A 26,433-nucleotide genomic window follows, 5' to 3' on the forward strand; every position below is an offset into this window, starting at 1 on the left:
CTGAATGTAGGCCAGTGTTCACATACATAGTCTTTTTTTTTTTTTCATTCTTTGGCACATACAGTGAATGGAGGCTGGTCATCGTGGACAGACTGGTCACCCTGTAATGTACGTTGTGGCCGCGGAGTGCAGAAACGTTCTCGCACTTGCACAAATCCAGCTCCTCTCAATGGGGGGGCCTTCTGTGAGGGTATGTCAGTACAGAAGAGCACCTGCAACACACTGTGTCCAGGTAAGCATACTGTCTGTGCACATGCTTAAAAATTTGCTGAAGAGTTTTTCGACTTTAAACCACCTTCCAGGTTCCAGTTAATGGTTCAACTAACAATTGAAAGGTTTATAGTCGCTGGTTAAATATGCTTCAGTGGTGAATTCAAGGAATCTCTGAGATTTTAGATTTGGTGCTGGAAAGTATGTGGCGTTCATTGTGAAATAGGTTCTCCCTTGCATTAAAGGAATAGTTTGACATTTGAGGAAATTCTCTTATTTGCTTTCTTGCTGAGAGTGAGATGGCTGTTTAATATAAAGCTATAGCCAGCAGTGGTTAGTTTAGTTTAGCATAAAGACTGGAAACAGGGGGAAACAGCTAGCCTGAGTAGTCTACTGGCACCTTTAACGCTCACTAATTAACAAGTCACAGCCTATCTAGTTTGTTTAATTCATACAAGAAAGTGTAAAAACAATTTGTGGTCTCAGAGTAATTAAATGCTGGGACTATTTCTTGGCCAGATGCAGTGACTTCCTGCAGATTTTGTTACCTTTGAGTAACAAAAGGCTGCTGTTTGGCAGCCAACTCTAGGAACTCCAAATGAACACATCAACGTGAAGAGGTTTCTCTCTGCTCACAAATCCATTTCCATGCAATAATAGCGTAATTGTGACAAAAAGGGAAGGCAACAAAATGGTCTCTGTGATTACCTGACAGAGTTTCAAGTATCTGTAAGTTGATTTTAATACCCAAAATTAACAGACAGCAGTGGCTGCCTGGAAGGTAGAAAATCAGTCTAAAAGCCCTCTTTTCAAGTAGTTACATTTCACCATAAATTCATTGCACATCTCTACTGCTGAGAGTGACAGTGGTTTGAATCTGAAATCTAATGCAGTGAAGCCTAAACAAGAGCAAATGATGAGAAAATGTGTGGAATATGGAGAGAGAGAGGTTTTAAAAAAAGCAAACCAGAGAGAGAGAAACAAACAGCAGAAGCTTAGGTTGTGAGAGGGAAAGCTAAGCAGCAGTTCCAGTTATCAAGACTGCCTTGTAATCTGCTCTGCCTAAGTGTTTTTTTTTTTCCAGACAAGCCCAAATTTATGATTTCAACCGCAGCACCAGTATAAAGGAAAATGCTCATCAGGTTTAAGAAAAAAAAAAAGTTATCAGGGGGAGGCAGTGCACTCCGGCAAACATTATCTCCTCTTTGCCAACTGCCTCCTTCTAAAGGATTCTTTCTCCGCATCAGAGTTTGAACATGAACGGGGTGCATTTGCGTTTAGATTAGCAGGAAGAAGGAAACCTTTAGAGCATTTGGAGATGGAAAGGAGACTTGATGGAGTATGGCATAAGCAGAGTGTCTTTTCACTCCAAGTCAGCAAGAAGGCTTCTTCTTCTTCTTCTTCTGAGGAAGAAAATGTTTTTTGTAAAGGTTGTAGTGCAGCTGATACCTCAAAGTGTTTTCTCATACAGTTCTAGGGGAATGTGAAATGAAATCTGTGTATGTGCATCCTTGTATTCTCTAAAAATGCGTATTTGTATCTTATCCCTCAGTGGATGGCGGCTGGGCAGAGTGGAGCGAGTGGTCAGTGTGTAGTTCAGACTGTGTGAAGCAGCGGAGCAGAGAGTGTACGGCTCCGGAGCCCAAACATGGAGGACGACTGTGTGACGGGGTGGCGTTGGCTACAGACAACTGCACCAGCGGCCTCTGCACACAGAGTGAGTAACATCACCAACAATGAGAAATATATAGTCAAGAAACATTACTGTCAGTCCTACTATATTCATGTCATTACAGATTTACTGGTCATAATTTTTGGCAGTGTGGGCTACATCGTGATCATCATTAAAATCATGCTCATTACCAGCACCCTCATCCATCTTCATTATTCAACCGCTTACATAGTTAGTCCACATGCATAGCACACAGTGCACACAGGCATGGATATATACACACACAAGTACACAACAGTAATTAAATAAACTTGTAGTAATCAAAAGGGTTATAGAGAAACTCAAATTCTGATGTTTCTCTGTCTTTGCAGATCGAAAGTTGCTACATGATGCTAAGCCACAGGGTGAGTTTCTCCTCAGCTTCAATTTCTTACTTGTGTTATTTTGGTAACACTTTATAAAACAGCACAAAATTATACAGTGTAATTTTGTTGTGTGAATCAGGTACTAATAGAATTCTCCTAAATGTAGGTACAGTGAAAGAAAACAAGACTACGAGGAACAAGGGAGTAACAACTGGGCATTTTAGAGAAAAGGAGAAATAAATTAGACTCTTTTGTGTTTACTGGGAAACAAAAACTTCTATTTGGGAATGATGGTGTTAACAACACTGATACTCTGGCCAACACTAGCCCACTACACAGCCTACCGGCTTATGTTCATTGGATTGACGACAGTGTGGTGCTATTCCTTATATTAATGGATGACGTGTAATTAAAGTGAATGCTTTTGCCCTTTGCTCATGGCAGTTATTAAGTTAAGATGCCCCAACAGAAAATCTGGTGTGTGTCTGACAAAAACTGCCACAGAGATATAAAGTTTTGTTGTAGAGAAGAACCTTTATCAGCTTTTATGTCCTGTCACAGTATAGCTTCAATAAACAATAAAGAACACAAACTGCATGTTGTCGTTTCACACATTAACAATGATATGTCAGTTTTGTGTTCACAACTTTTGGCCCCTAAGTTGCTGAAGTATCAGTTCATGCAAGTTTAATGACGAGCGTAGTAATTATTATTTAAATTATTTTGAATTACACGGTAAGAAAATGGTATGCAGGGAGTAATAAAAAATATCTCGGTGTTCTCTACTTGTTTTACTCTTTAATTGCACAGTAAGAACTAATAATGCATCAGTGCCCTGCCATCAGGAACTTGACCCATACATTTTATATGTTCTTCAATAAACCCTCCATCTGAACACTTTTCATTACCTCGCTGTACCCCCACAGTTTTTGTAGCATATCATAACTTTGGAAAATATATGGCATATAACATATATCCTATAATTACTTTATAGTCTCTGCATAATCAGCATTGTTAACACCATATATCCCAAACTTCAGTTTTGTCTCCCAGTACCGTACCCTGTAGATACCCAATAACACGTAGTATAATGAATCAATATAATTAATTTTTCCTACTGTACCTCCCTTTAAGTACCAGTAGGAACTAGCATCTGTACCTGATTCATACTACAAAATGACGCTGTGGCTGTATTATGAAGTTTTCCCTTAATGTTTATAGATATCATTGTCTAGCGTACAGTACATCCATGGCCTGGAAGAATACTTGATTCTGATTGGAAGAAGGTGTACAGCTATAACCACAGAGAATACTAGATTGTGTATTCCTCTGTTGCCTAGAGAGTGTTCATTATTTTAAGATTACCTCACTGCTCTTATTTAGTGTCATCGTCATCGTCATCATTATAAATCACTCATATTGTAGCTGGGCTGCTTACTTCAGCTGTTGCTAGGATACGCTGTCTACTATTTGTTGGAGTAGTAAAGTCACATAAAGACCACGGTCGACTTGAATAGTGTCAACACTAATGTTTTCATTGAGAACCCTGAAAAACCAAGACCTTATCAGAAGCCATTCAGTTGATTCAGCGTGGTTAACAGGCAGTTAGTGACAGACATTTGGGATTTTACCCTGAGAGAAGCTATTGGCACAAAATAGCAATAAACATTACTTTAATGGCTGGCAAGTAGCCATGCTATAAGAAAGATAAATCACTCTGACAGGTGTGGTTATGAAAAATAACACAGTGTGCATGATTGTGAAATCTACTATACTTGAAATAGAGAGAAGAGGTATTGTCAGATATAAATAACTGAAATATCCAGGTATTTATTAACTTTAGTAACTTATCAGTTTCAAACAGGTTCATCTGTGTATTGCTAGCAGGAATTTTAGCAAATAAGAAAATAAATTATTTCTTGTTAAAAGCATTTAATTTCCAGAGTGGTTGTGATGTTTCTGGTCACGGAGTAGAAATTTCTGACTGGTAGTGGTTCAGAGGATTGTGACGGTTAGTAAGTGTTTTCTCCACCCTTGGCATCCATCCCCACTCTTGTAAAATTACATAAAGTATGTCGGATCATGTCAATTTCACTCTATTGAGTAATGAAAGAAAAATACTATTTACTAATTTCTGTGTTACTATTTATTGTTAAAATAAACCTTGTGGAGTTAATCTCTGTTGTGTGGGTGCAATAGTGTAAAAACAGTTACAATTCTATTAAATCACTACACATGATTGTTATTCCCAACTTTACTATTATTACCCTAGTTTTACTTCTGTGCCAATACACTGTAAATATCAACTAAAACTGTTTTTTTTGTCTACATCATCCAGTGGTTTACCACATATCCATTATTTATGTATTATTGCTATGTAGGGTAATGGGCCATTTACATTTATTCATTTGGCAGACGCCTTTTTCCAAAGCGACAGTTATGTGTTCATAGCTGCTGTGTAGTTTGCGCAGTGAAAAATCAATTTGATACCTATTAAGCCGCAGGCATATGTTCTCCTTACTTGTCCTTTAACACAGTTGTGTATTTTTGTTTGTCAGAACTGGGGGAAAAGAATGCAACCAGGCTGCCAAAACTTCCCAAGCCCTCAATTAACCTGCTACTGTAGCTGTTAATGCCGCTTTGCATATTTTGTCAGTTTCTCCTCGTTTGAGCTTTAGGCTACTTAGAGGATTTCTCAGCATGTCCTTTTTCAGCGCAGATCTCATTATCTTTCAAGAACAAGCTAGCAGGCACTTTATTTCCCACTCATTCTTTTTCTTTGTGGAGTTGGACGCCGCGGTACTGGTGGGACCAGATATAGCATAATCATTGCCGATGAGCTAATTTAATGAATTGGTGTTGTCACATTATCCCAGTGGAACGTAGAGTGCCTCCAACACCAGAGCCAAGTAGTGTTTGAAATGACAGTCAGGTGCTGGGTTGATTATAATCGCCTTCCTTCCGAGGTTCCTCATTAGTAGCTTTAACACTCCAGGATGGAACAACGAAGCTGTGCATCAGGAGGCAGGGCAGACAAGCAATAGAAAACAGAAAAAAAGGTAGACTTGCCTCCTATAAAAGTCTTTCACAACTTCAACTCAGCTGATATTCCTTAGCAACACAGATTTTTCAGTTTATTTCGGGAGAAAATGTCTCCTAGCTCCCTAATTAAGCGTGGTAGACTTAGAACACGAAAGCGAAAAAGTCATTCAAAAAGATTCTCATCTCTCTTACTCACTCTTACTTTCCAAGGTGTGGAGAACAGCAGTGATGTGGCCTTGTATTCGGGCCTTGCTGCGGGGGTGGTGACGGTGGTGCTGCTGATCGTTGCTGTCACTCTTTACCGGAGGAGTCAGAGTGAGTACGGCGTTGATGTCATCGACTCCTCGGCCCTCACCGGGGGCTTTCAGTCCTTCAGTTTCAAGACCTCCCGCCAAGGTGAGCCACTGACTCACTCACTACATGTCTTACAAATCAGATTTTCACTCAAATGCAGCATATGTGACAGAGCAAAAGGGATGAAAGAGTAATTTCATAATACTTGTAGTGGTTTCAATCACAGAGGGTAGATTCATTCTGTGTTCAGATCTTCAGGAAAAATGGCCCACTAGTTGTAATACTTCCTGTACTAATCATTGATGGAGCATCCTCCCATATTTGACTGTATACATTTGGAATATGTTGAATAGATCTCCAGTGTGGTGCATTAAAAAGTAAGTTGTGTGGTTAATTTTTAAGAGACTATTGCCATGTTGAATGATTTAACTTATTAATTAAGATATGCACGCTGTTTGACTTTTACATAATTAGACCCAGCACATCCCATAAATCAGAATGGAGATTAAATGCACCTATCATTCCTGCAGCTTTATGGTAGCCACAGGTATTAAATCCACAAAAAGAGAAGGACCTCATGTAAGTATGTAGATCAAACAGTTGTGGATGACAATTTTGATTAAAATTAAATCTTAATCAGAAGCCAGCACAAACTCTGCCTTTATTCAATTAAAAATGTGTTTTGATGTGCATTTAAATTAGCATTAGATTAGAGATAATCTGAATTAAATCTATATTAAAATATCTAAGAGGCAAAACTAGGCACAAAATGTTCTTTGCACTTGACTTTGTAATAAGAGATTGTTAAAAACAGCCACCACCAATTGTACTTTGCCACCTACTTTACATAAATACAACTTCAGCTGCGACACTACACCCACCTTGGCACAAGTGGGTTAATTTGGATTCACAAAATTACCAAACAGACATGAGTACGAGAAGAGCTGTCCTACGCAGACTGAAAATCCCATCAGGATCGCATTTTATAGATAGATAGAGCATCAAGTGTCTTTGCTGAAGCTATACATATATGTATGTTTGTTTATTTGGTGTGTTGGTATATCTTATAAGTGCATAAATTAAAATGTAGATTTATGACAGCAATTGTAATCATATTACCCCCAAAAAAAACACCCTAGAGAATAATAAACCCTACCAAATAAAGTCTTTAGTTTTGCTTGCTAATACAGTGAGATTGCATCAACTCCAATAACAGTAACATTCTCCTTCAAACATAAGACATTTACACAAATGAAGAAGGGAGACCAGACACAGGTCTAATTTTGCTGCTTGTCTATGTACAAAGATACAACACACACTCTCAGGTACCTAAATGCAGCACTAGACATCACCCGTATGGAGGAGAATGAATGTCCTTGTATTTAACTTAAACTACAGAACATGCAAGCAAACCTTAAAGTTTTTTTATTAATATGTATTTATTTGTATATATGAATTATGCACATGTTTCTTTGTATTCTGATATAACTACATCAATTATTAAAAGTCCTTAGAGGCCAAATTGACTGTATTTAATTTTTTAGTTTGTTTACTTGAGCCTTCTGAGAGTCCTGCTGTCTCTGCACTAAGTGTCCAATAACGTACAGTATAAAACCTGATCCATAAAGCACACCATGCATTAATGCTTTATTGCTAACATCAGTATGCCCCAAGCAATAAACGTTCACTGAAAACTTATGGTTACAAGCACATTTCGTGTTGTAAACCAATTTACTATGAAACACTTATCAATTATTACTTAGATTTTCTTTACTAGTACCATAACTTAAGCAAAATTTTGGAGCAAATTGTGTCTCAGTGGAGTTGTGTGTCAGTTTGTGGCATTATAGGGTGTTTTGGTATTATCTTTCATGCAACAAAGCTTCAATTAATTATTCATAACTCCAAAATTAAAAATGTAATTTATCAGCGTTTTTTTTTTTTTTCACTCAGCCCCCGAATGGAGTATTTGTGGTTCTGTGTCTCCAAACACAAAAACATCAGAGCTCAGAAGTGAGGTGTTCTTTGCCCCACAGATTGAGGCATATTTTTACAAGGCTGGCATTATGGGTCGCCACAGCAACAGCTCTCAGCAGGGCATCATAACGTTAATTTTGATAACACAGCAGGAGGCAGGGAGAGCTTTAATCTTGGTCCCTGCTCCACTTGATAGAGGGGCTAAACAGCCAAAAAACTCCACAAAATCAGACATGTCCCCCCCCCCCCAACCACCCCCTTATGTGTTTCATTTTGCTACACACTGCTACAGTAGTTAGGCAGTAATCATTTCAACAATTCTTTTTTTGCAATCTCGTCACTGGTCATGAGTCACTGTGACAACAGCTCACCTAATTCCAAACAAAATAAATTGGCAATCTGTATTTCTTTGTTCATTAAGAGAAACCACGCTGTTTACTTAGCCGTGTCTTCCACCGTCATTTCATGCTTGCTGAAAGAGCTGTCGATGAGTCATTAATCACAAAATATTTTTCACCTTATAATAAACGTATTTCTATGATAAACCCAGAAAAGAGAGGAAACTTTTCTGTGTTTCTTGATTGATTCATAAGGTACTGTGACTCTGTATTTTAATTCTAATACAGCATACAAACATGCATCATTAGCTGTAACTACAGCAACACCCACCACACAACATAAAGAAAAATGTAAATATTCACACAATAAACTCCGTGAAGAACTCTGTATTTTAATTCAATGACAACATGTCAAGTTATGGTCACGGCATTTTTTTTTAAACCACTATGACATCCTATTAAATCACTGACATCAAATTATAACATCAAATTAAATTACTACATCCCAGCTGTCGTCATTTGCCATTTGTTACAGTAAGGTATACGCCTGTCTTGTTTCCATGGTGATGATATTAAAGTAAAAAACAGCTGTCATGACATACCCTTTAGGTTTTTATTGTTGTTGACAGTTTGCAGTTTAAATTGGCACTGTAACTGTAATTGTTGTTTAAAGATGTCTAATTGCTGACAGTAATTTGCTTTTTTTATCTGTATGTTTTTCAGCAAACCCCCTGCTTATTAATTCGTCCATGCAACCTGATCTGACAGTGTCGCGTACCTACACCAGCCCCATGTGTTTTCAGGACTCCATTGACAAGGAGCTGATGGCAGAGCGCTCACTCCTTGACCCGTTGCCTGATCTCAAGGTCAAAGGTCAGAAAATAGAACTGTTTTGAAAGCCTAAGACTGTGGCAACTACTTTTGGAGAGGCAAGAATTACAGAGTAGACAAAAAGATAAATCTAGCCTGCCTTGAACCTGTTTTTCACATACAGAAAAAAATTAACTGACATCCGTTAGTCCATCTAACTTACAGTTTCTACGCTTGTCAATTTGCAGTACTTTTTTGGAACAATGAGTTCTCAGTTTCATACAGAGGTAGACAAAAGCAGGTTTCTCATTTCTAGTTGACAACAAAATGACAACTGCAGCTGGCAGATTTTATCGTTTATACCTAGCTAGCTAATTAAGATAATATTAGCTCCGTTAAGCTGTTGAAAACACTGCTGCTCCTGCTTACTTTTTAATGTTTCCAGCTCATTTGTTTTAAAATGAGAATTCTGTAAAAGGAGTCTTAAATATGCACTTAATGGTTACGTGACATTGTGCTAAAATACTGAGGCTAAAGCTAAGTGTTCCTAGCAAAAAGTCAGCATCTTCACCAGTTGATGAATCATGTAAAAGAAATAGAAACATAATTTAGTTAGTCCTATAGTATAAAAGAATGGAGTTGTTGGAGTGCAAACCTCCACAAATAAATACAAAGTAATGGAGTTAGTTAATGATATTGAGATATGCTCTTTGGCCTTGAAAGTAATGCTCAGTTGCTACTGTAGGTAGTAAGCTAGTTAGCCAGACAAGCTAACATTTGCAGTCAGCATTAGAGCAGATAAACACACAGTTTAATCCATTTCTTATACATCTACTTTTGTATTTGGTTTTAAAAAGGCTAAAAAAAAAAAGATGCCATCCTCCAAACCTTTTTAAGTGCAGATTATCACTCTTATTATGGCCACATGCACGCTGCTTCACAATGTCTAGCCGTGTGGACCTATTTTGGTTGCTAAGCTAAGAAAATTGTCAGTTGGAGAGTGATTTGTCGGTTGGGAAACTTTTGGCTACAGCAACATCATTGTGTCTCTCATAGTGACCATATGTCATTTTTAGAGGTATATTCAAAAGAGCTACAGGAGTTGAAAGACTGAGTTTACAATGCTGCCATATTCCTGTCAACGTTTCTCTCGGTCTTATTTATTCATTTTATTCATATTTATGAGCTGAGTTTGTTGAAGTGCAACAAAATCACAGTTCCTTCAATGTATCTGTAGGGGTGGCAGAAAGGGCAGAGTACCACGTCATGTCCCACCCTCAGACATTTCCAAGAGGATTGGCTCCAGACTTCAGAGGGGTTGCAGTGGGGACAACGCTTGGCAGAAGGGAAAAGAATCTTTTCACTCCACAAGTCACACTGACTCCTAGCAGGCCTCTCCACAAAGCTACTGCGGTGTTTGGCCATGCAGGAGGAAGGCTGGTGGTACCTAACACAGGTGAGTCCTCTGTGGAGTAATTACCATTTGATATGTTCAAAGGTGAAATTCTTTTAAGACTATAACAAAACATCACACAGAAGCTGAAATCTGTAGGTTACATTATACACACTATACTAACTAACATTATACAGAGCATCAAGTGGTGCATTTTGAAAATGTCTGACCTTGTCATTGTTGGTCTGCCGTGAAAATGTCATCGATCCTTCCAAGTAACATGAACATGACTATATTATTTACTGAAGTGATGAAGTTAGACAGCATTGGCATTTTTAACCAACCCAAACATTTCGCAGAGTGTGAAGAGCATTAGTGAATACACACTTTTTGACATTTCACCAGATAAATTAAAACATAACGAATTACTTTAACTTACATTATGAAAAAAACATCTATGAGTGTATGTAATGTAAACCTGCGAAGCTCAGCCTATCGTATTATTCAGGCAACTCTTTCTCATGGCCTACATTCATCATCCTGTCCCTTGAGGGGCTTTATCTACTGCAGCGTAGATTGGCAGTAATTGTTTATCATACAGTAACGTGTTGTGTGTGTATGTGTCTAAGACAGACAGTCTCTGTGTATGTTTGTGACAAAGAGACCGCCGGCAGCATTGATTCACAAGGCCTCGGGGACTTGCCTCTGTCACCTTTTTCTGGGGCCGTCACCTCTCCGGCAGTCACCTTCGGTTAAGAGACCTGACAGTCGAGCAGGTGTGTGTGTCATATGTGTGAATTGCTGGCTATGTGTTGATCAGTTTTTGCATACCTCCTTCTCTGCAGGTATCAGTCTGTTGGTGCCTCATGGGGGGATCGCAGAAGACACTACCTGGGAAATGTACATGATCATCAACCAGGAGGACAGCAGGTGAGGGACTCTTACTGAGGCAGAGCAGTCTGCTTCTAAGGCTGCTCTCTTTTAATCTTTCAACCCATCGCACCGCATCCCTCGTCTCTCATCCTGCCATAGCGTCTCCTCCTCTCTTTGCCAAACATACATCGCAAACATGCACAGATATAGACGGACCCTCCCATACAGAGAATACACATGTACTGTCACATGTACTGTACGCATGCATACACACATACGGATACAGACATATTCCCAGCCAGCATGGGGTCCTTGCTCATCTTGCCGACTCTACAGGGGAGGACATAATGTGTCACAAATACATTGGCAGCTGCAGACAGATTGCATTACTGCCTTAAGCAACTGTCTCAGCAGAGAAAGATACACTCCATGGCTCTGATAGCCTGTTTTGTGTTTGTAGACATAGCTGTGACAATATCTTTTTCAATCATGACTGGTTAGAGTGGTGAATATTGTGAACTTTGTGAAGCCATGATGATAGGTGATATCGATCTGGTTTTTGGTTCGATGGAACGTGATATGCTACAAACTTAAGATGACTATTCCTTGCCAGCAGGAGCCTTATTTCTGTAAGTTTTCCGTTGAGATTTACACAAAGCTATTACTCAAGGAGAAAATGGCAGGGTAGATAAGAGCCGTTTGAAATGGTGCCTAATACATTTGGCTTCTTTGCAACAGCCTCAAAAGCTGTCTGACAACTCAAAGTCAGTTTTCGGACATGTTCTTGATTTAAAGCAGACAGTATCAACGTGTCAGCATGTCTGTGTGAAACCTCGCTAGCGAGATATCACCCTAACAACACAGCTAACAGCCTGTGCTTCTCAATGAAATTCAATTTCTACATCCGAGCGAGGATCGTGACATTCGGTGCGATCTGAAATTCAGCTGTCATCTCACCTCACCTCCCGCCCCCACCCATTAATTGCCCAGGGTCATCTGGGTTAAAGATACAGATCAAAGGTCATATATAGGCTGTGGCTCGGAGCACAGTTAGTGGGCTGGTTGCACACTCCCCTGCCCAGAGTCTCCCCAGTTCAGCCAAGCTGCTGCCCTCCAGGCTCCTGCTTTGCTCTGATAAGCCTGATGCTGTTTACTTCTCTGGCTGTCATTTAAGAAGCTGCAGGAGCCGTGCACCACTGGGCTGTCAGTCAAACCCTATCTTCTGACAGCTGCAGAGTCCAGGGGAGAAATTGGATCCTTTCTTCCCATTCAAACCTCGGCCATCTACATAAGACGACGCTTTCCTCTGCAAAGAATAAGAATCGATCAGCTCTGGCTCAGTTTCAGGTGTTCACAAGAGCTTCCGCTCGTCCTCTGGGTTTTTATGGCGTTGTTTTGTGTGTGATCCTCTCCGGCTCAGTAGGGGGCGGTGGATATTGTAGTCCAAGGACAGAATGATAGCGCATGACGGAATACGCCTGATATGAGGTGACTCACACAAGTTTGAGTGGACGAGTTGAGCTATATCATCCTCGTTTTTTGAGCATACTCTGCAAATTCCTTTGTAGTATCAATCATACCCGCCTCAGACTATGCTTCCTTTAATATTTGGATTAACAGTGGTTGTTTTAGGATTCATATTATCTGGACTGTCTTTTTAGTATTAACTGAGTTGACTTTATTTAATACTAATACTTTAATAAGCCTCTTGAACTCTGCCGTAACTGATTTTTTTGCCGTTTTGCAACAGCACAGCACAAATGACATATTATTACCTTTTGAAGTTGTTGTGGCTAACATAAACACATCCAGCAGACACAGAACAATGTTAGCATTATTTTTGTGTTTCTGGATACCTGATGAATTTAACTCAGATGTTCACTCTTCATTTATCTGTGTTCATCTCCACCAACTCCTGAGGGAAATATCTGCTGCCTGTCTGTCTGTCTACTGTTCGGTGCAGTGCAGGTAGCATACAGTGGCTTTGTCACTGAAAACAGCTGTCTGCTAATGCTGAAAAGAACACTAATAAGAGCGATGACAGTGAATCAAAACCATTAAACCAAAACAGTGAGCTGAATGAATGATGTTAAAATGTTCTGTAGAGTTGAAGAGAACTGCAAAATCTGTCGGTTTATGCCTGCGATTGACTCCTTTCACATTACACATAGTCAGATCCATTATTCATATAGAAATATTGATTAGGGTAGATTTAAGTAAAATGTTAATTCAGTTATATAATTCCAGCTCTACAGCTTAGTTTTTTGTGTGTAATTGTGCTAAACTCTGACTCCACGCTGCTGTGAAAGCTTGAGAGACAGACATGAAATTTCTAATTGTAGTCTGAGCAACAAAGCTGTGAATGTGCTGCATGCTATTGTGTGAAAAAAGTGAAATGCAGGCATGTTATATGTGCTGCACATATGAAACATGACTTAACTAATAACCCCAATCCACTATCTACACTTTAACCACCATCCTGGAGTGATATTTCTTTGTTCTCATAACCACAATCTGAGATGCTAAATAACTATCTTTAATCTTTGCTCACAGGCAATCTGGCTAATTACCATAGTCTCAGCAGCAGGTAACCTTGGTTTCCTCTGAGCCTGGGGCTGATTAGCACAAAAGTGCAGCTGCAGGGCCACAGTTCTGTCTGGATGTGTGATTTTATTTTTAGACAGCGGATCATAACCTCTTTTAATTTTTTAGTGTTGATTGGTAACAATATAATGAAGAATAAAGTTTCACACAGCACTCGGCACCAGAAACTGTTAATATAACAGGAATCAAACATCCTCAACTACACATTGCAAATGTGGGAACTGACACATCGACTCTCACCTTCCCGCCACGGTCTTATTCATAAAACAATCCTCATGCATCTTGCAGGTCTTACAGGTAATCATTTCAGGGATGGAAACTGTCCTGCATTAGTATAGCTGCTGTTTATTGACTTCAATATTATAGAAATAGCTGCAGTTCCTTATTGTTTTAAGTTAGAGTTAAATAGAAAAGTATTTTGATGAACAGTAGCTGTCTCCCAATTCCATGCAACATACTACTAGTATACACTGTATGTACTTTATTCTAATTGTCATATAAAGCAAAAACAATTAGTCGATTAATAAATAAGTTGGTCAAAAGAAAATTAATTCAGAACGATGTTAGATAATCAACTCATTGTTTCAGTCATTTTCACTTGAAATGATTCATTGTTTCAGTTGTTTTTCAAGTAAAAATGCCAAACATTTACTTGTTCCAGCTTCTCAAATATGAGCATTTGCTGCTTTTCTCTGCTTTATATTATTGCAAACTGAATATCTTTGGGTTTTGGACTCCTGGTCAGACAAAACAAGACATATGAATACATCATTTTCCATTATTTTGTCATAGACTAATCGATTAATTGGGAAAATAATTGTCATTTGCAGCCTTAACAGTATACTGTTTTGGCAGTCGGTATACAAGGAAGCAATGTACTTTCACATTTACACTAACAGGAAATAATGCAATGCTGATAGAGAACAGTCAAGTACATCTTTGCAATGCCACTGACAGTCAGGTTCCTCTTTAACAATTAATACACTTTTTAGAGCTGCAACTAACGATTATTTTCATTATTGATTCATCTGTAGATAAAGACCCAAAGATATTCAGTTTACTATCATAAAATATTCATATTTGAGGTGCTGGAATCAGAGAGTTTGGACTTTTTCTTTTTTTTAATGACTCAAAGCAATTAATCATCATCATTAAATATCATCATCATCAAAATAATTGGCGATACATTAAATTGATGGCAACTTATGGTTTAATCGACTGATCATTGCAGCTCTAAAGTTTTTTTGTTCGTCTCCTGAGATGTTCTTGGAGCAATCCAGTCTCACACTGTGGTTCAACAGTGTCCATCAACAATACACTCAAAAATCAAGTGTTTAATATGCACACAGGTTGAGAAAACCTAATTTTGAGTGTGAACAAACTACATACTAAAAACAGCTTAGAATTAGAGCATAGTATGGAATTGGGACACAGTTATATATATATGGAGCCAGGTGGCACAGCGCCTGTATACTGCTGTTTGTGTACAGTTCATGTCAAGTGCAACCTATAAAAATCATACGTTCGTTGTCTCATTCTCACTATGTTTGTGCTTACGTGTGCATACTTATATGTGTGGGTGCACTCTCACGTTACACTTCTGCAATGCATCCGTGCCTACACGTCAGGGTTTGTCTCCACTGCAGTTATATTAATGATGTTGAGAAATATCCATGCTGCTCCAGTGACAACAGCACCAATATCGTGTCCCGTGTATGTGAGGTGTCCAGCCGGGCCAGCTGCATGACTGATGGTGGTCCCATCGATTTCTCTCAGTCTTCAGGGCTTCCAGCCAAGATTGGGCCCCTGGCCAAGAGCAGCTTGGCCCAGCTAATCTGTCACCGGGCTGGCCAGAGCAGGCTTCATAAGCTCCATCGACCCACAAAGCTTACACGCTGTGTGCTAAAGCCTGTCCTCCCCAGCCCCACTGTCCATTAGTCTTGGTGCTTTAATCTTCCTCTATCTGTGTGTCTGCGTGTCAGCTAGTCAGGGATTGATTCATTATGAGTGTCCAAGGATTTGAGTTTACTTTGTTCATAGGCAAGGGTCACACTCTGCTATCTGAGTGTTTGTTTAAGAAGCAATTCATAAGTAGTGAGATACTTGTTGTCATTTCATACTGTCTTAAACCCCAGTGGGTGTTTTTTGGGGTTTTTTTGCTGTTTTGGTGTACAGAGAGAGGAAATTCGACTTAATTTTATCATATACAGTATGTTTGTGATATCATGAGATATGTCGTTTTAAAATGTGCTGTGGTATTTTACTCTTACCTTGTATATTTTGATTGTTATGCACCACAACACCAAAGCAAATTGATCGTGCAAACCTACTTGGCAATAAACCTGATTCTGATTCTACTTGTGTTCCTTTTTTCCTTTGTGTGTGCAGTACTTTGTCCGAGGACGGACCAGAGATCTTTCTGAGCCCTGCGGTCATGTATGGCCCACCAGGCCTTGACCTGTCCTGTCCCATAGCCATGACCATAGCCCATTGTGCTGAGGTTGCAGCCGATAATTGGACCATCCGACTAAAGAGGCAAATGCAGGACAACAAATGGGAGGTGAGTAATTTCTTATTAAACTTCAGCCTCAGCTATCAGGTTGAGATTTTCAGGTCCAAACGTCGGTGCAGAATGTTAAAAAGTGCAAACACACAACTTTCACCATTCGGCCAGAATATCAATACAATCTGATAAACTGCTATGACTTACTTTGATGAAAATTTTCATCCCGCAGTGTAGTCATGCAAGCACGAAGCCGATTTCAGGGTTGCCGGCTCAGATTCGTCATTCTGTATCAAATTCAGCCTTTCAAGCTCTACCTCATGCTGTCATACATCCAAAAGAAATGTCAGACCAAATGCAAATTGCGACTATTAGTCATTGAAATAGTCAATAGTCTTTTCCAGTTTAATGATAATGGTATTTTAAAGCATTACTCTTTCACATATCTGTGAAGTCTGCATTGCAGCTGCACATAGAATTAAACCACAACTATTTAAGAATTCTAGATATATGCATAAGGGAATATGTATCATCTCAATTATTCTTGAAAATAATTATTAAACTGTGACTTTGACTATGACTGCCAGTGAGATGAATATTTAAACACTAACTTGGGATTAATGTGGGTCCCAGAAAATACTGTTCACCAACTAAATTTAGCTACTTTAACTTTATTATTTATTTTTTATCTTTGTTAGAAAACCGTTGGAAATCTCTTCGGTATAAAAAGAAAAAAAGCAAGAAATCACTATTATCTTCCAACGGTTAGTGTTTTAAACAGAGATCAAATATAGTGACATACAATATAATGACTAAAACATAGAGACAATGGCAATTCATCTATAAAAGCTTCTCATAAAAAGGTTTAACAGAAGATGGTTCTAGTTTAAAAAATGATGTTCTTCAACTAGCTTTTAGCTATATTGAAAATGAAAATCAAATTTGCAGACACACCGACAGATTTTAATAAAAACTGGTAAAAGGTCTAAACTGGCAAGTGTGCTTTTTTAAAGATTTAGTACTTTATTGCTCTAAATGCAGTATAGTGCTATCTCTGCTGCTGTTGAGATTTTTTTTTTCTCACATCCAGCTTTCAGTAAAATAACACCTCGGAAAAGTCCTTCAACTCTGCCCTGTAGAGCTACTTCACAGTCTCACGGAGACTTGTTCAGACATCTGACTCCAATCCAAACACCCTCTATCCATTTTCGTGTTCCTTCTCGGCAGAGTATCTAAGATGCTCTTTTAATGTTTAACTAACCTCATCAAAAAGCTTTGGGGACCTCATCGAGGCGGAGTGACCCCGGAGCCAGTGAGCTTGCGTGACCTAAGAGGGCCTGTGGCTTTCTCCCAGCCGGGTCCTTTCACTCTGTGTGACATTTACACAGATGTAATTTGCCAGCAGACGTGTTACACAAAAGGGAGCTATCAAAAGACCCATCACTGGTGGGAGCTATATTCCATCGGAAAGGACAGGAAAGGAGACGACGGAGTCAGCAGAGAAGGAATAGACAGACGGAAAGATGCAGACGTGTTCAGAAAAAGAGAAAATGTTCCTCAAGAAAATGTGACGCCGTGACCCGTCTCAGTCTGTCGCTGTGAAATAATGAGCCCTTTATCTCAGGAAGGATGCTTACTCAAACCCTAATCTCTGAAATTAGTGATATAAAGGGAGATGGAGGTCTCTCTTCCTCTCTTTCCTTCTCTCTCTCCCCTCCTCTCTCTCGCTCCGTCTGCTTCTCACTGCCATTCCCATTAAAGCTTGCACTTTTGTACCGCTAGAGTTTGACTCCATCATTTCTCCCTGGCTGCCTGGCGGGGATGAGCTATGTCATGGAGATCTTTCATGTCTGCTGCAGTGCTAATGGGGCAGGTTTAGGAAGCTGTGGGCCACTAAATTACTCTGCATTGCTTTGTATGCTTTTTCCAGGCCATATGCAGAGGGGACCTGTGGGTCACAGTTATGTTTCAAAGGTGATTTAGGGAGGATTGAGCACAAGATGAGGAGCAATTGGCCATCGGATACAACTGCACCCCGCTAATCCGTTTTGTCAGTGTTACTATATCCCCATCTGTTTAGTGAGATGTGTCATTATTCATTTGGCCCTCGTTCAGCTTTGCACACTTCCTGATCCTATCTGAGTCTGTTTATGAGGCAAAGGTTCCAGTTTATTGTCTGTGAAGTGTCTTAATAATATCCTAAACAATAATAGAGTCACTTTTTAACTATAAAATGCTGGATCCATGCCTCTCATGGCTTGTTAACTAACTGCATGACCATTTAAATGTCTCTTTTTTTGCCTATTTTTCTACAGTCAGGCAATAATAGATAATAGATGCGGTAATATATCTCGCATGATTAATGATCGCAAAGCGTTGCCTTACTCACATATCACAAGCTTAATGGTGGTCAGCTTTCAGTTTGATGGTTCTGTTAAAGCCTCTTTCTCCCCCCCGCAAACAACTTCTTGGCAGTAAGTGAAATATATTAATCATGAATCAATGCAGTCAGCTCAGCTGTGTATAGCTCGCTGCTTAATCCTCGAAACCAAAAGTCAAAAACCTTCAACGAGACAGAATTCCAATATTGAGATATTCTCAGAATTAACTTGCAAGGCCTTAAAATGAACTGTTAACTGTCAGAATATGTGTTTAATGCATCAAAACTAAATATGGTCTCTCTTGATGTATCCTCCCCTCTAAAGGAAGTGATGTCTGTGGATGAGGAGAGCACATCCTGCTACTGCCTGCTGGAGGCCCAGAGGTGCCACGTTCTGTTGGAGCATCCGGGTCACTACGCCCTGGTTGGGGAGCCACTGACGCAGGAGGCTGCCAAGCGGCTGAGGCTGGCTGTGTTTGGTAGTCCGGACACCAGCAACTCTCTGGGCTTCACCCTCAGGGTTTACTGTGTGGACGACACGCCCCATGCATTTCAGGTATGAAGGAGAGTATAAAGTAAAGCTGAGGCTGATGGGAACGTCAGGAATGTCAAGTGTTGGACAAATTAAAATACTGACCTGATGATGATGCAATCCATCCAATAATTGTTGTGACATTTCCCTCAAAAACACAAATATGAACCTCATGGTGATGGTAGAGGAAAGGTCAAATGTCATTAAGGTAGACCATCTGGGAACCATGAATCTCTGTATAAACTTTCACAGCAGTCCAATACATGTTGAGATATTTCAGTCTGGACTGATCCCAAGCGATGCCCAGTATTTCCAACAGTTTTAGCACACAATATGGCATAAATATATGATTTAAAAATAAATAAATTGCAAGGTTCGGTCTGTGTGGCAGCTAGTTTTTCCTGGAAGAATTGATGCCTGAGTGTCTGTACTCCACTGAGAATCTGCCTGTTCAGTAACATTGCCACTGGGAGATGCTTGATGACTAGGAGACAAAGAGGGACTTTTAATTACAAAGACAACAGATGCTCCAAGGTTGCTTCCCTGCCCTTTCTTTGCGGAATTTAATTTGTTCTCTGTTAATTAAATGTGTTTCAGCATTGCATTCCATGTGACGAGCACTTGAACACGTTAAAATGAGACACATTCTCAGATGCAGCACTAGTTCATCATTGTACTCTTGAGTGGTGCTTTGTGAAAAAGTTTTCGCCCCTTCTCCTTGCAGCGTGGGCTGACTCAAACATATAAACACAGCCAAAAAGAAGAAAAAAAACAAACAACTTTTTACAGGAGTAATTTATTTCCTGTCTTAATTATAGACATATAGTTTTTTTCTGAAGTAGTGCTGATAGTTGTCCTGTACAGCCACTGTTGCATTGCCATTAGTCCTGCTTCACTTTTGGCTTCATTCAAGAACTAGAATGTGAACAAAGAGAAATTGGATGTTGGTGCCAAGAGCCAATTCACTCCACCTCTCCATCAGTCAAACGTGGTTATTTGTTCATTTGTTCTCTTTTTTTGTTTGGCTTTTGTTTGCGCTTCATACGACAATTAATTTCCCCTGTGAGCTTGAAGCAGGAATTGATCAGGTTCACGACAGCCCTGCACGGTTCGCATTTCCCTTCTCTCTGTGCTGTGCGAGTGAAAGGGTGAGCACCCACCGTGCATGCAGGGCTCACACCCGCCCCTCCCCTTGCGTCCCCTCATATACAGGAAATGTAAACACAAACATTCACATACACGGCAAAACATGCACACAGATATTATTGTTCTCCATAGAGCTGGGAAAAAAAATACAATACCACAAGACAGGAAGCCGCAAAGTATAATATTGACAAAAGACTTGCATAATTTGTTTTGATTTTTGTCTCTGTTTATGTCTTCTCTTTGTGTACGACCAATATGTCGGACAAACAGTTTGGGCTGCTCTCTTTATCTGATTTTTTCAGTGTCAGTTTGTCACTCGTGTAGTCTGTCAGTTTGATCCATTTTGTGTCTGTTTATGTGTTCTGAGCAGCAGTGACTCTTGGGAGCCGCAATCGAGCTTTTTTAACTTTTAAGGCCAGTTGCACGGGATGCTTTGAAAGCTTAAAGATACACAGTGCACCGCCCTGCTTTTATTTTTATTCAGAGTTTGATTTTTTTTTTTTTACATCACGGTCACAACATTCCTCTAAATGTGCAAGAGGCACTGAGCAGATATTAAATCAAGGCTCAAAGGGGTGCACGGGCATCACTTAAAACCCAATAAAACTCATAACTAAAAGGTTCCTTGCATGTAATGGCATTAGTCTCTTTAAATTAGGTTTTGTCTTACTTTGGATTTTCATATTTGTGTTTATTTATTTCATTTCTTTCCCCGTTTTTATGAGTTTGGAAGCTGTAGTGATTTGGTCGCATTGCAGAAACTGGTTCATGTGCAACAGCTGAATTCTCAATATCAGGTGTTGGGAGAACCAGTTTATTATTTTGCTGATTATTTTCTCAATTAACTGAATAATCATTTGGTCTATAAAATGTCTGAAAGTAGCGACAGATGCCCGGCGTGATTTCCTGAAGCCGCAGATGACGCCTTCGAATTGCTCATTTTGTCTGACAAACAGCCCAAAACCCAAAGAGAGTCAGTTTCATGTCATAAAACATGAGAAAAGCAGCAAATCCTCTTAATTAAGAAGCTGAAACTAGGAGGTGATTTGGCATTTTTTGCTTAAAAAATGATTAAATTGGTTAATTAGTTATGAAATTAGTTTTAGATGAATTTTCTGTCAATCAACTGTTGATTAATTAACAACTTAATCAACTCTTCACCTTCATATAAAGCACCTTGGTATAAAGCACTACAGTTAGGCTCATAGTTGTCTGTTTTGCTGTGTGAGGATGAAGGTATATTATAAACTTTTGTAAATTATTAATGAAAAGACTCATTTTGTTGTACATGAATAACCGTCCTGCACCAGAACTCGAGCCTTACACTGGGTTTATCAGCCATATAACATGTTACCTACCTCTTTTCTCTACTTCTTTAACCCCCCCCCACCCCCACCACCACTCCTGGAAAAAAAAAACAACAACCCACACCTTTCCTTATCAGGAGGTGGCAGTGGGCGAGCGCAGCAGGGGCGGGCGGCTGCTGGAAGAGCCGAAAATGATGCTGTTCAGAGGGAACACTCTCAGCCTCCAGGTGTCCATCCAGGACGTCCCACAGTTACTCTGGAGCATCAAGCCTTTCACCACCTGCCAGGTAGGCGGTTTCTTCTAGCTGTGGGTTTTGTGAACTTCTGTCATGTGTCGTGTAAAATAACGTAAAGCGGCGAGCAGGTTTTACCACGTTCACGTCTCATTTCTAATTTAAACCGAGCTCTGCTTTGTCAGGGTCACGGATCTCAAATGAAGCCACGCACCTTCATCTTCTCTACGTTCTATGTTCCTCAATTAGAGCTCTCTCCTCTACCGGTTTGCCTTTTTGTTACTTGGTCACATCAAAGCCAAAGGACAGCAGCAAGGGCACAGCAGGAGATCACTAAAGCTAGCTATCTCACCCACACACACACACACACACACACCCTTACGAAATAAATTATGACTACCAGGCAGGCACACGCACACACATCTCATAGTTATCTTCCTCGGGGTCCACATGCTGCATGTTCTGCTCTGCCCTGTGATGTTTATCCCACCAGTGACATCCTATTAGCTGAATTAGTCCACCATACTGCCTCCAGAATACCAACAAGGTTTTCTTGGAGAGGGAAGAGCCACAATGTGAGGGTCCTACAGGGAAGATGACTGTAGACTTTCATTCAGACACTACTCTCGCCTTAAGGAGGCTTTTACAAGTAGCCATCTTCTTGTCTGATGGATCTGAAGAGGGGGTGATTCATCCATAAAACACTGTTTTTGACCTGTTCTCACAGCGCCACTGTCTGGGTCACACAGTAGTTAGTAATGGAAGTCAAAATTGTCCTTTTAGAATCCATTCACTCACAAACTCTCTGACTTTTGGTTTTTTCTGTTGCTATATTTTGGCAGAAGTGCATTTTCAAACCGGGTAAATTAAGCCATCTCAGTCCTGCTTCCATATTCACATTACAGATTGGTGTTTACATTTTTAAATATACTTTTTGCAAAGGGAGAATTTACATACATTATAGTAAAAAGGACACATCCAATAATAATACATCATTAACAGTAATAATAATACAATCATCATCATCATCAATCATAATTATACATCGTCAACAATAATACATGTACATCTGATGTCTTTTCAGTTCCTTTACTGTTTTGTTTAAGAACCACATCACCTCTAATAGTGACTTAGTGAAGGACAACTACAACAGTTCATGTTATTGTCCAATAAAATTCATGATTCAATCTGGGCATTTTTTTTAGAAAGACACAATATAAATCACATTAATATTAAAACCAACACCTACCACCCACCCCCCCCCCCACACACACACACACACACACACACACAAACACACACACACACACACACACACACACACACATCTTTAGACCTTGGGCTTTTTAAAAGTAAATGTTCAATAGTTTCATCTTCATCACAGTTGTCAATAAGGCATTTTTTAGTTTTAACAAAGCAGCTCCACTTGACGACTGCTCGGACTGCTAGTCTGCCAACTGATACAATATATATCAATATCTGATTTATTTTCTGAAAACATAACTGGGAGTCAGATTCATCTAAATTTTTCTATTGGAAAACACCACCATACAGGTTATTACACAGTTTGGAGTATATATTTTTACTGGATATTTCAACCCAATCAGTATTCAAGGCATATTAGAAAATATCAGAAATTGGAATCGAAGACATAACGAGCCAACAATGTGGTAAATATGACTTGGGAAGACTGAATGTAATCCTGTGGGCTCTACTTCTTTGGAGTATAATCTTGTCTCATTACATAGACTATTTCCGCTAATATTGTGGACTTAGGTCTGTATTATTTATCAATCTACATGCTAAGACTGTAAGGTGTAATAAAACAGTGATATAAAGTTTAACTTCATTATTTCTCCCAGGCAGCTGTAAATAAAATAATAATAATAATGAAACAATTTACAAAATTCATGCACTAATGACTCCAGCTCTCCCATGGGCTCTAACGCTCGCTGCTCCTTTCTGACGGGTAAACTGCTTGATTAGGTAACATCACTGATTGGCTAAAGAGGCCACTCATTTGGTCTTAATTAATCATGTAAACAGCAAAGTGGGCGGCAAAGCAGGATTCAAATAACGAATGTCTTTAGCGGGGATTTAATGAGTTTGTTGTCTCCCCTCGTCTAATCCTTTAATCGTTCTCCCTGTCCGCCCTCTGTCTCTCCTCGCTCCGCAGGAGTTCTCCTTTTCTCAGGTGTGGGCCAGTAACCAGCGTCCCCTGCAGTGTGCCTTCTCTTTGGAGCGATACAGCCACTCCTCGTCTCAGCTCTCCTGCAAGATCAGCGTCCGACAGGTCAAAGGGGAGGAGCAGATACTCCAGGTCTACACGTCTGTGGTGGAGGTGAGTGGCGCTCTTAGAGAGGGACGACGTGTTCCGGCCCCGGGTGCGTGGGCAGTCATACCGCTTGTTAATAGGTTCTTTTATTACACTGAATAACTCTTGATTTGATTTAAGAGCTTGCTTAATGAGCCTCTCAGGGAGCTTTTCATGTATAGATTGCAAATTGTCTTCAGTCCTTGTCCTTGTCTTCATATTGAAGTAGTGAGATTTTCAGCTGCAGTATCAAGATCACCCTGACACCTCTTTTCTTTCTCGCTTACCACTAGAACGAAAAGGGAGTGGTTCCCTTTTTCACTCAGTCGGACTGTACCATCACCTCTCAGACGGGGTCAAGGGCCTTTAAAATCCCCCTGTCCATCCGTCAGAGAATCAGCGCCACCTTTGACACCGCTAATGCCAAGGGGAAGGACTGGCAGCTCTTAGCCCAAAAGCTCCACATAGACAGGTATGAGTTATAAATCTGTGAAGTCTTTTATTTCATTCCCATTCTTCACTTCATCCACATTCACCTATTGTTGAGTCATCTATGTGTTACACAAGCCGGGATATACCGTATGAGTCAGTGATTATGTTTTGCTCAAGTGTTATGACAGAATAATAGAATAATGACTAGAAAGCAGCAGTGCTGCATCTCCTGCTCGCTCCACTATATTCCTACTTTGAATACTATTTTTAATCTGGAATTTAGGCACCGTGTCTGCCCTAATCTTCCATCACCAACCAGACTTCAGTAACACACCACACTGCTGATTTCATTATAGATCTAGAAACACATGCACAGAGAAAGAGAGATAGAGAGAGAGAGAGAGGGGAGGGGGGTGTAAGGGCACTTTAGCATAGTCTGAATAACTGCGGAGAAGATGCCATGTTTTGCAGAAATCTGAGGGAAGGTCTCAGACCGCTGACAGGCCAGCCTCTGGTGAGAAAATGTGTTCATGTTAGCGCTCCTCATTAGCGGCATCTCTTCATGTGCCCCATCCTCCAACCCCTTGCTAAAGTCTCCAGAGGTGGTGCCAGGTCAGTATTTGCGTAGGCTGCGGAGGAATTTTAGTTGTTTGGCGGTGTGGGTGATCTCTATTTGTGCTTCAGAAGAGAAGTCATTAATCAAACGCTTATAGCCATGAAGACTCTTAGATCTGTGCAGTCAGTTCCATCGAGCGTTCGAGAGAGAAAGTACCGTCTTTTCTGTTTCTGTTCTGTCTTTCTCGCTAGTTGGAGAAACGTGAGTGGGGAAAAGTTAACTGACAAACTGTGACAGAAACTAGGTGATTAAGGAACTCCACTTTAACTGAGTCTGAAAACAAACATCTGTGACTGAGGGATAGGGGGGGAGAGAGGATTTTCAACCCAGTGGAAACACATGAAGAAGCATGTAATGGGAATGTCTCTACCTAGTTAAGCTGATTGTTGTAATTATTTCCCTGAATGTTTTGGTGGAACGTCATCATGCCGAGGAGAGTAAGTGGGATTGAAAGGCAGTAAAGAAACTCACAAGGTCCCATTGTAATGAAACAGTGCACTCTGTTGGATGGGTGTCATAACAACAGCAGAGGAAGGACATTTGTTTTAATGAAATCATGCTTGGAGCTTGTTTACTCACACAAAATAACACATGTTCACACCATAAACTATGACTACATTTGACTGTTTCCATAGTATTGTTGGCATTAAGACAAAGAAATTTACTTGATCTTTGCTGGTTATTACTGACTGACTAATAGTCAGATCAATAGATTTTATTAAATACATTTTCCAATTAAAGTACAAACATTGCTCAGTCTCCTTTGGGCAATGATAATATTTCTATATAAAAATCCATAAATTAAAACATTTTTATTGAAGTCGCCTCCACTCAGAAATGTATTTCGCTTACTGTTACTTCAGTTGGATGTTTGAGCTTCACTGTGCAGAATGATAAATGTGCAGAGTTTGACACTAGAAGGCTGTTTTTAAAATCTTCTGCTGAAGGGGGAGAAGTTTCTCCGAGCTCGCCTTGAGCTGAGTTACAGACGTGTACATATGAGCAGGATTTGGTGACATCACAACTAGTTTTGGAGCCAATCGTGGTCCGGTATGCGGCTCACACAAGTGTTATGTGGAAACTTGAAACCTCCAGTGCACATACACTGATAATGGACTTATCAGTGAAGTAAGAGACATCTTACGTCTAGCAGATATATTTATCTGCTTATTGTTCTGGATTTTTGGGGGAATTTCTAACAAGGTAATTGAGCTTTTTGGTGGAAAAAAAACTATTGCTGTTCAAAAAGACTAGATTTCTGTGTCTGGAGCAGATCTATAAGTATTTGTTTCTTTTACATAGAAACAAATGAGCTGGAAATTCAGGAATTACTAAATTACAGGAGACAACTCGTGTTATAAACTACTACCCATAATGAGTCTACACTGCTTA

General features: G+C 39.9%; 1 protein-coding gene across 2 annotated transcripts in view; it reads left to right on the forward strand.

The window, feature by feature from the left end:
- Positions 1-26,433, forward strand: part of LOC121885597 (netrin receptor UNC5D-like) — a 180,761-nt gene that overhangs the window by 151,998 nt on the left and 2,330 nt on the right. For both annotated transcript variants that reach the window (XM_042395211.1, XM_042395212.1), the window contains exons 6-17: positions 65-232; positions 1,763-1,927; positions 2,254-2,286; positions 5,500-5,685; positions 8,622-8,771; positions 9,946-10,164; positions 10,947-11,031; positions 15,967-16,138; positions 18,787-19,017; positions 21,584-21,733; positions 23,856-24,020; positions 24,287-24,465. In XM_042395211.1, coding sequence (XP_042251145.1) covers positions 65-232; positions 1,763-1,927; positions 2,254-2,286; positions 5,500-5,685; positions 8,622-8,771; positions 9,946-10,164; positions 10,947-11,031; positions 15,967-16,138; positions 18,787-19,017; positions 21,584-21,733; positions 23,856-24,020; positions 24,287-24,465 — 1,903 coding nt within the window. The remainder of the gene's footprint in view (positions 1-64; positions 233-1,762; positions 1,928-2,253; positions 2,287-5,499; positions 5,686-8,621; positions 8,772-9,945; positions 10,165-10,946; positions 11,032-15,966; positions 16,139-18,786; positions 19,018-21,583; positions 21,734-23,855; positions 24,021-24,286; positions 24,466-26,433) is intronic.

Source organism: Thunnus maccoyii, chromosome 19 (assembly GCF_910596095.1).
Source record: "Thunnus maccoyii chromosome 19, fThuMac1.1, whole genome shotgun sequence".
Taxonomy (NCBI): Eukaryota; Metazoa; Chordata; class Actinopteri; order Scombriformes; family Scombridae; genus Thunnus; species Thunnus maccoyii.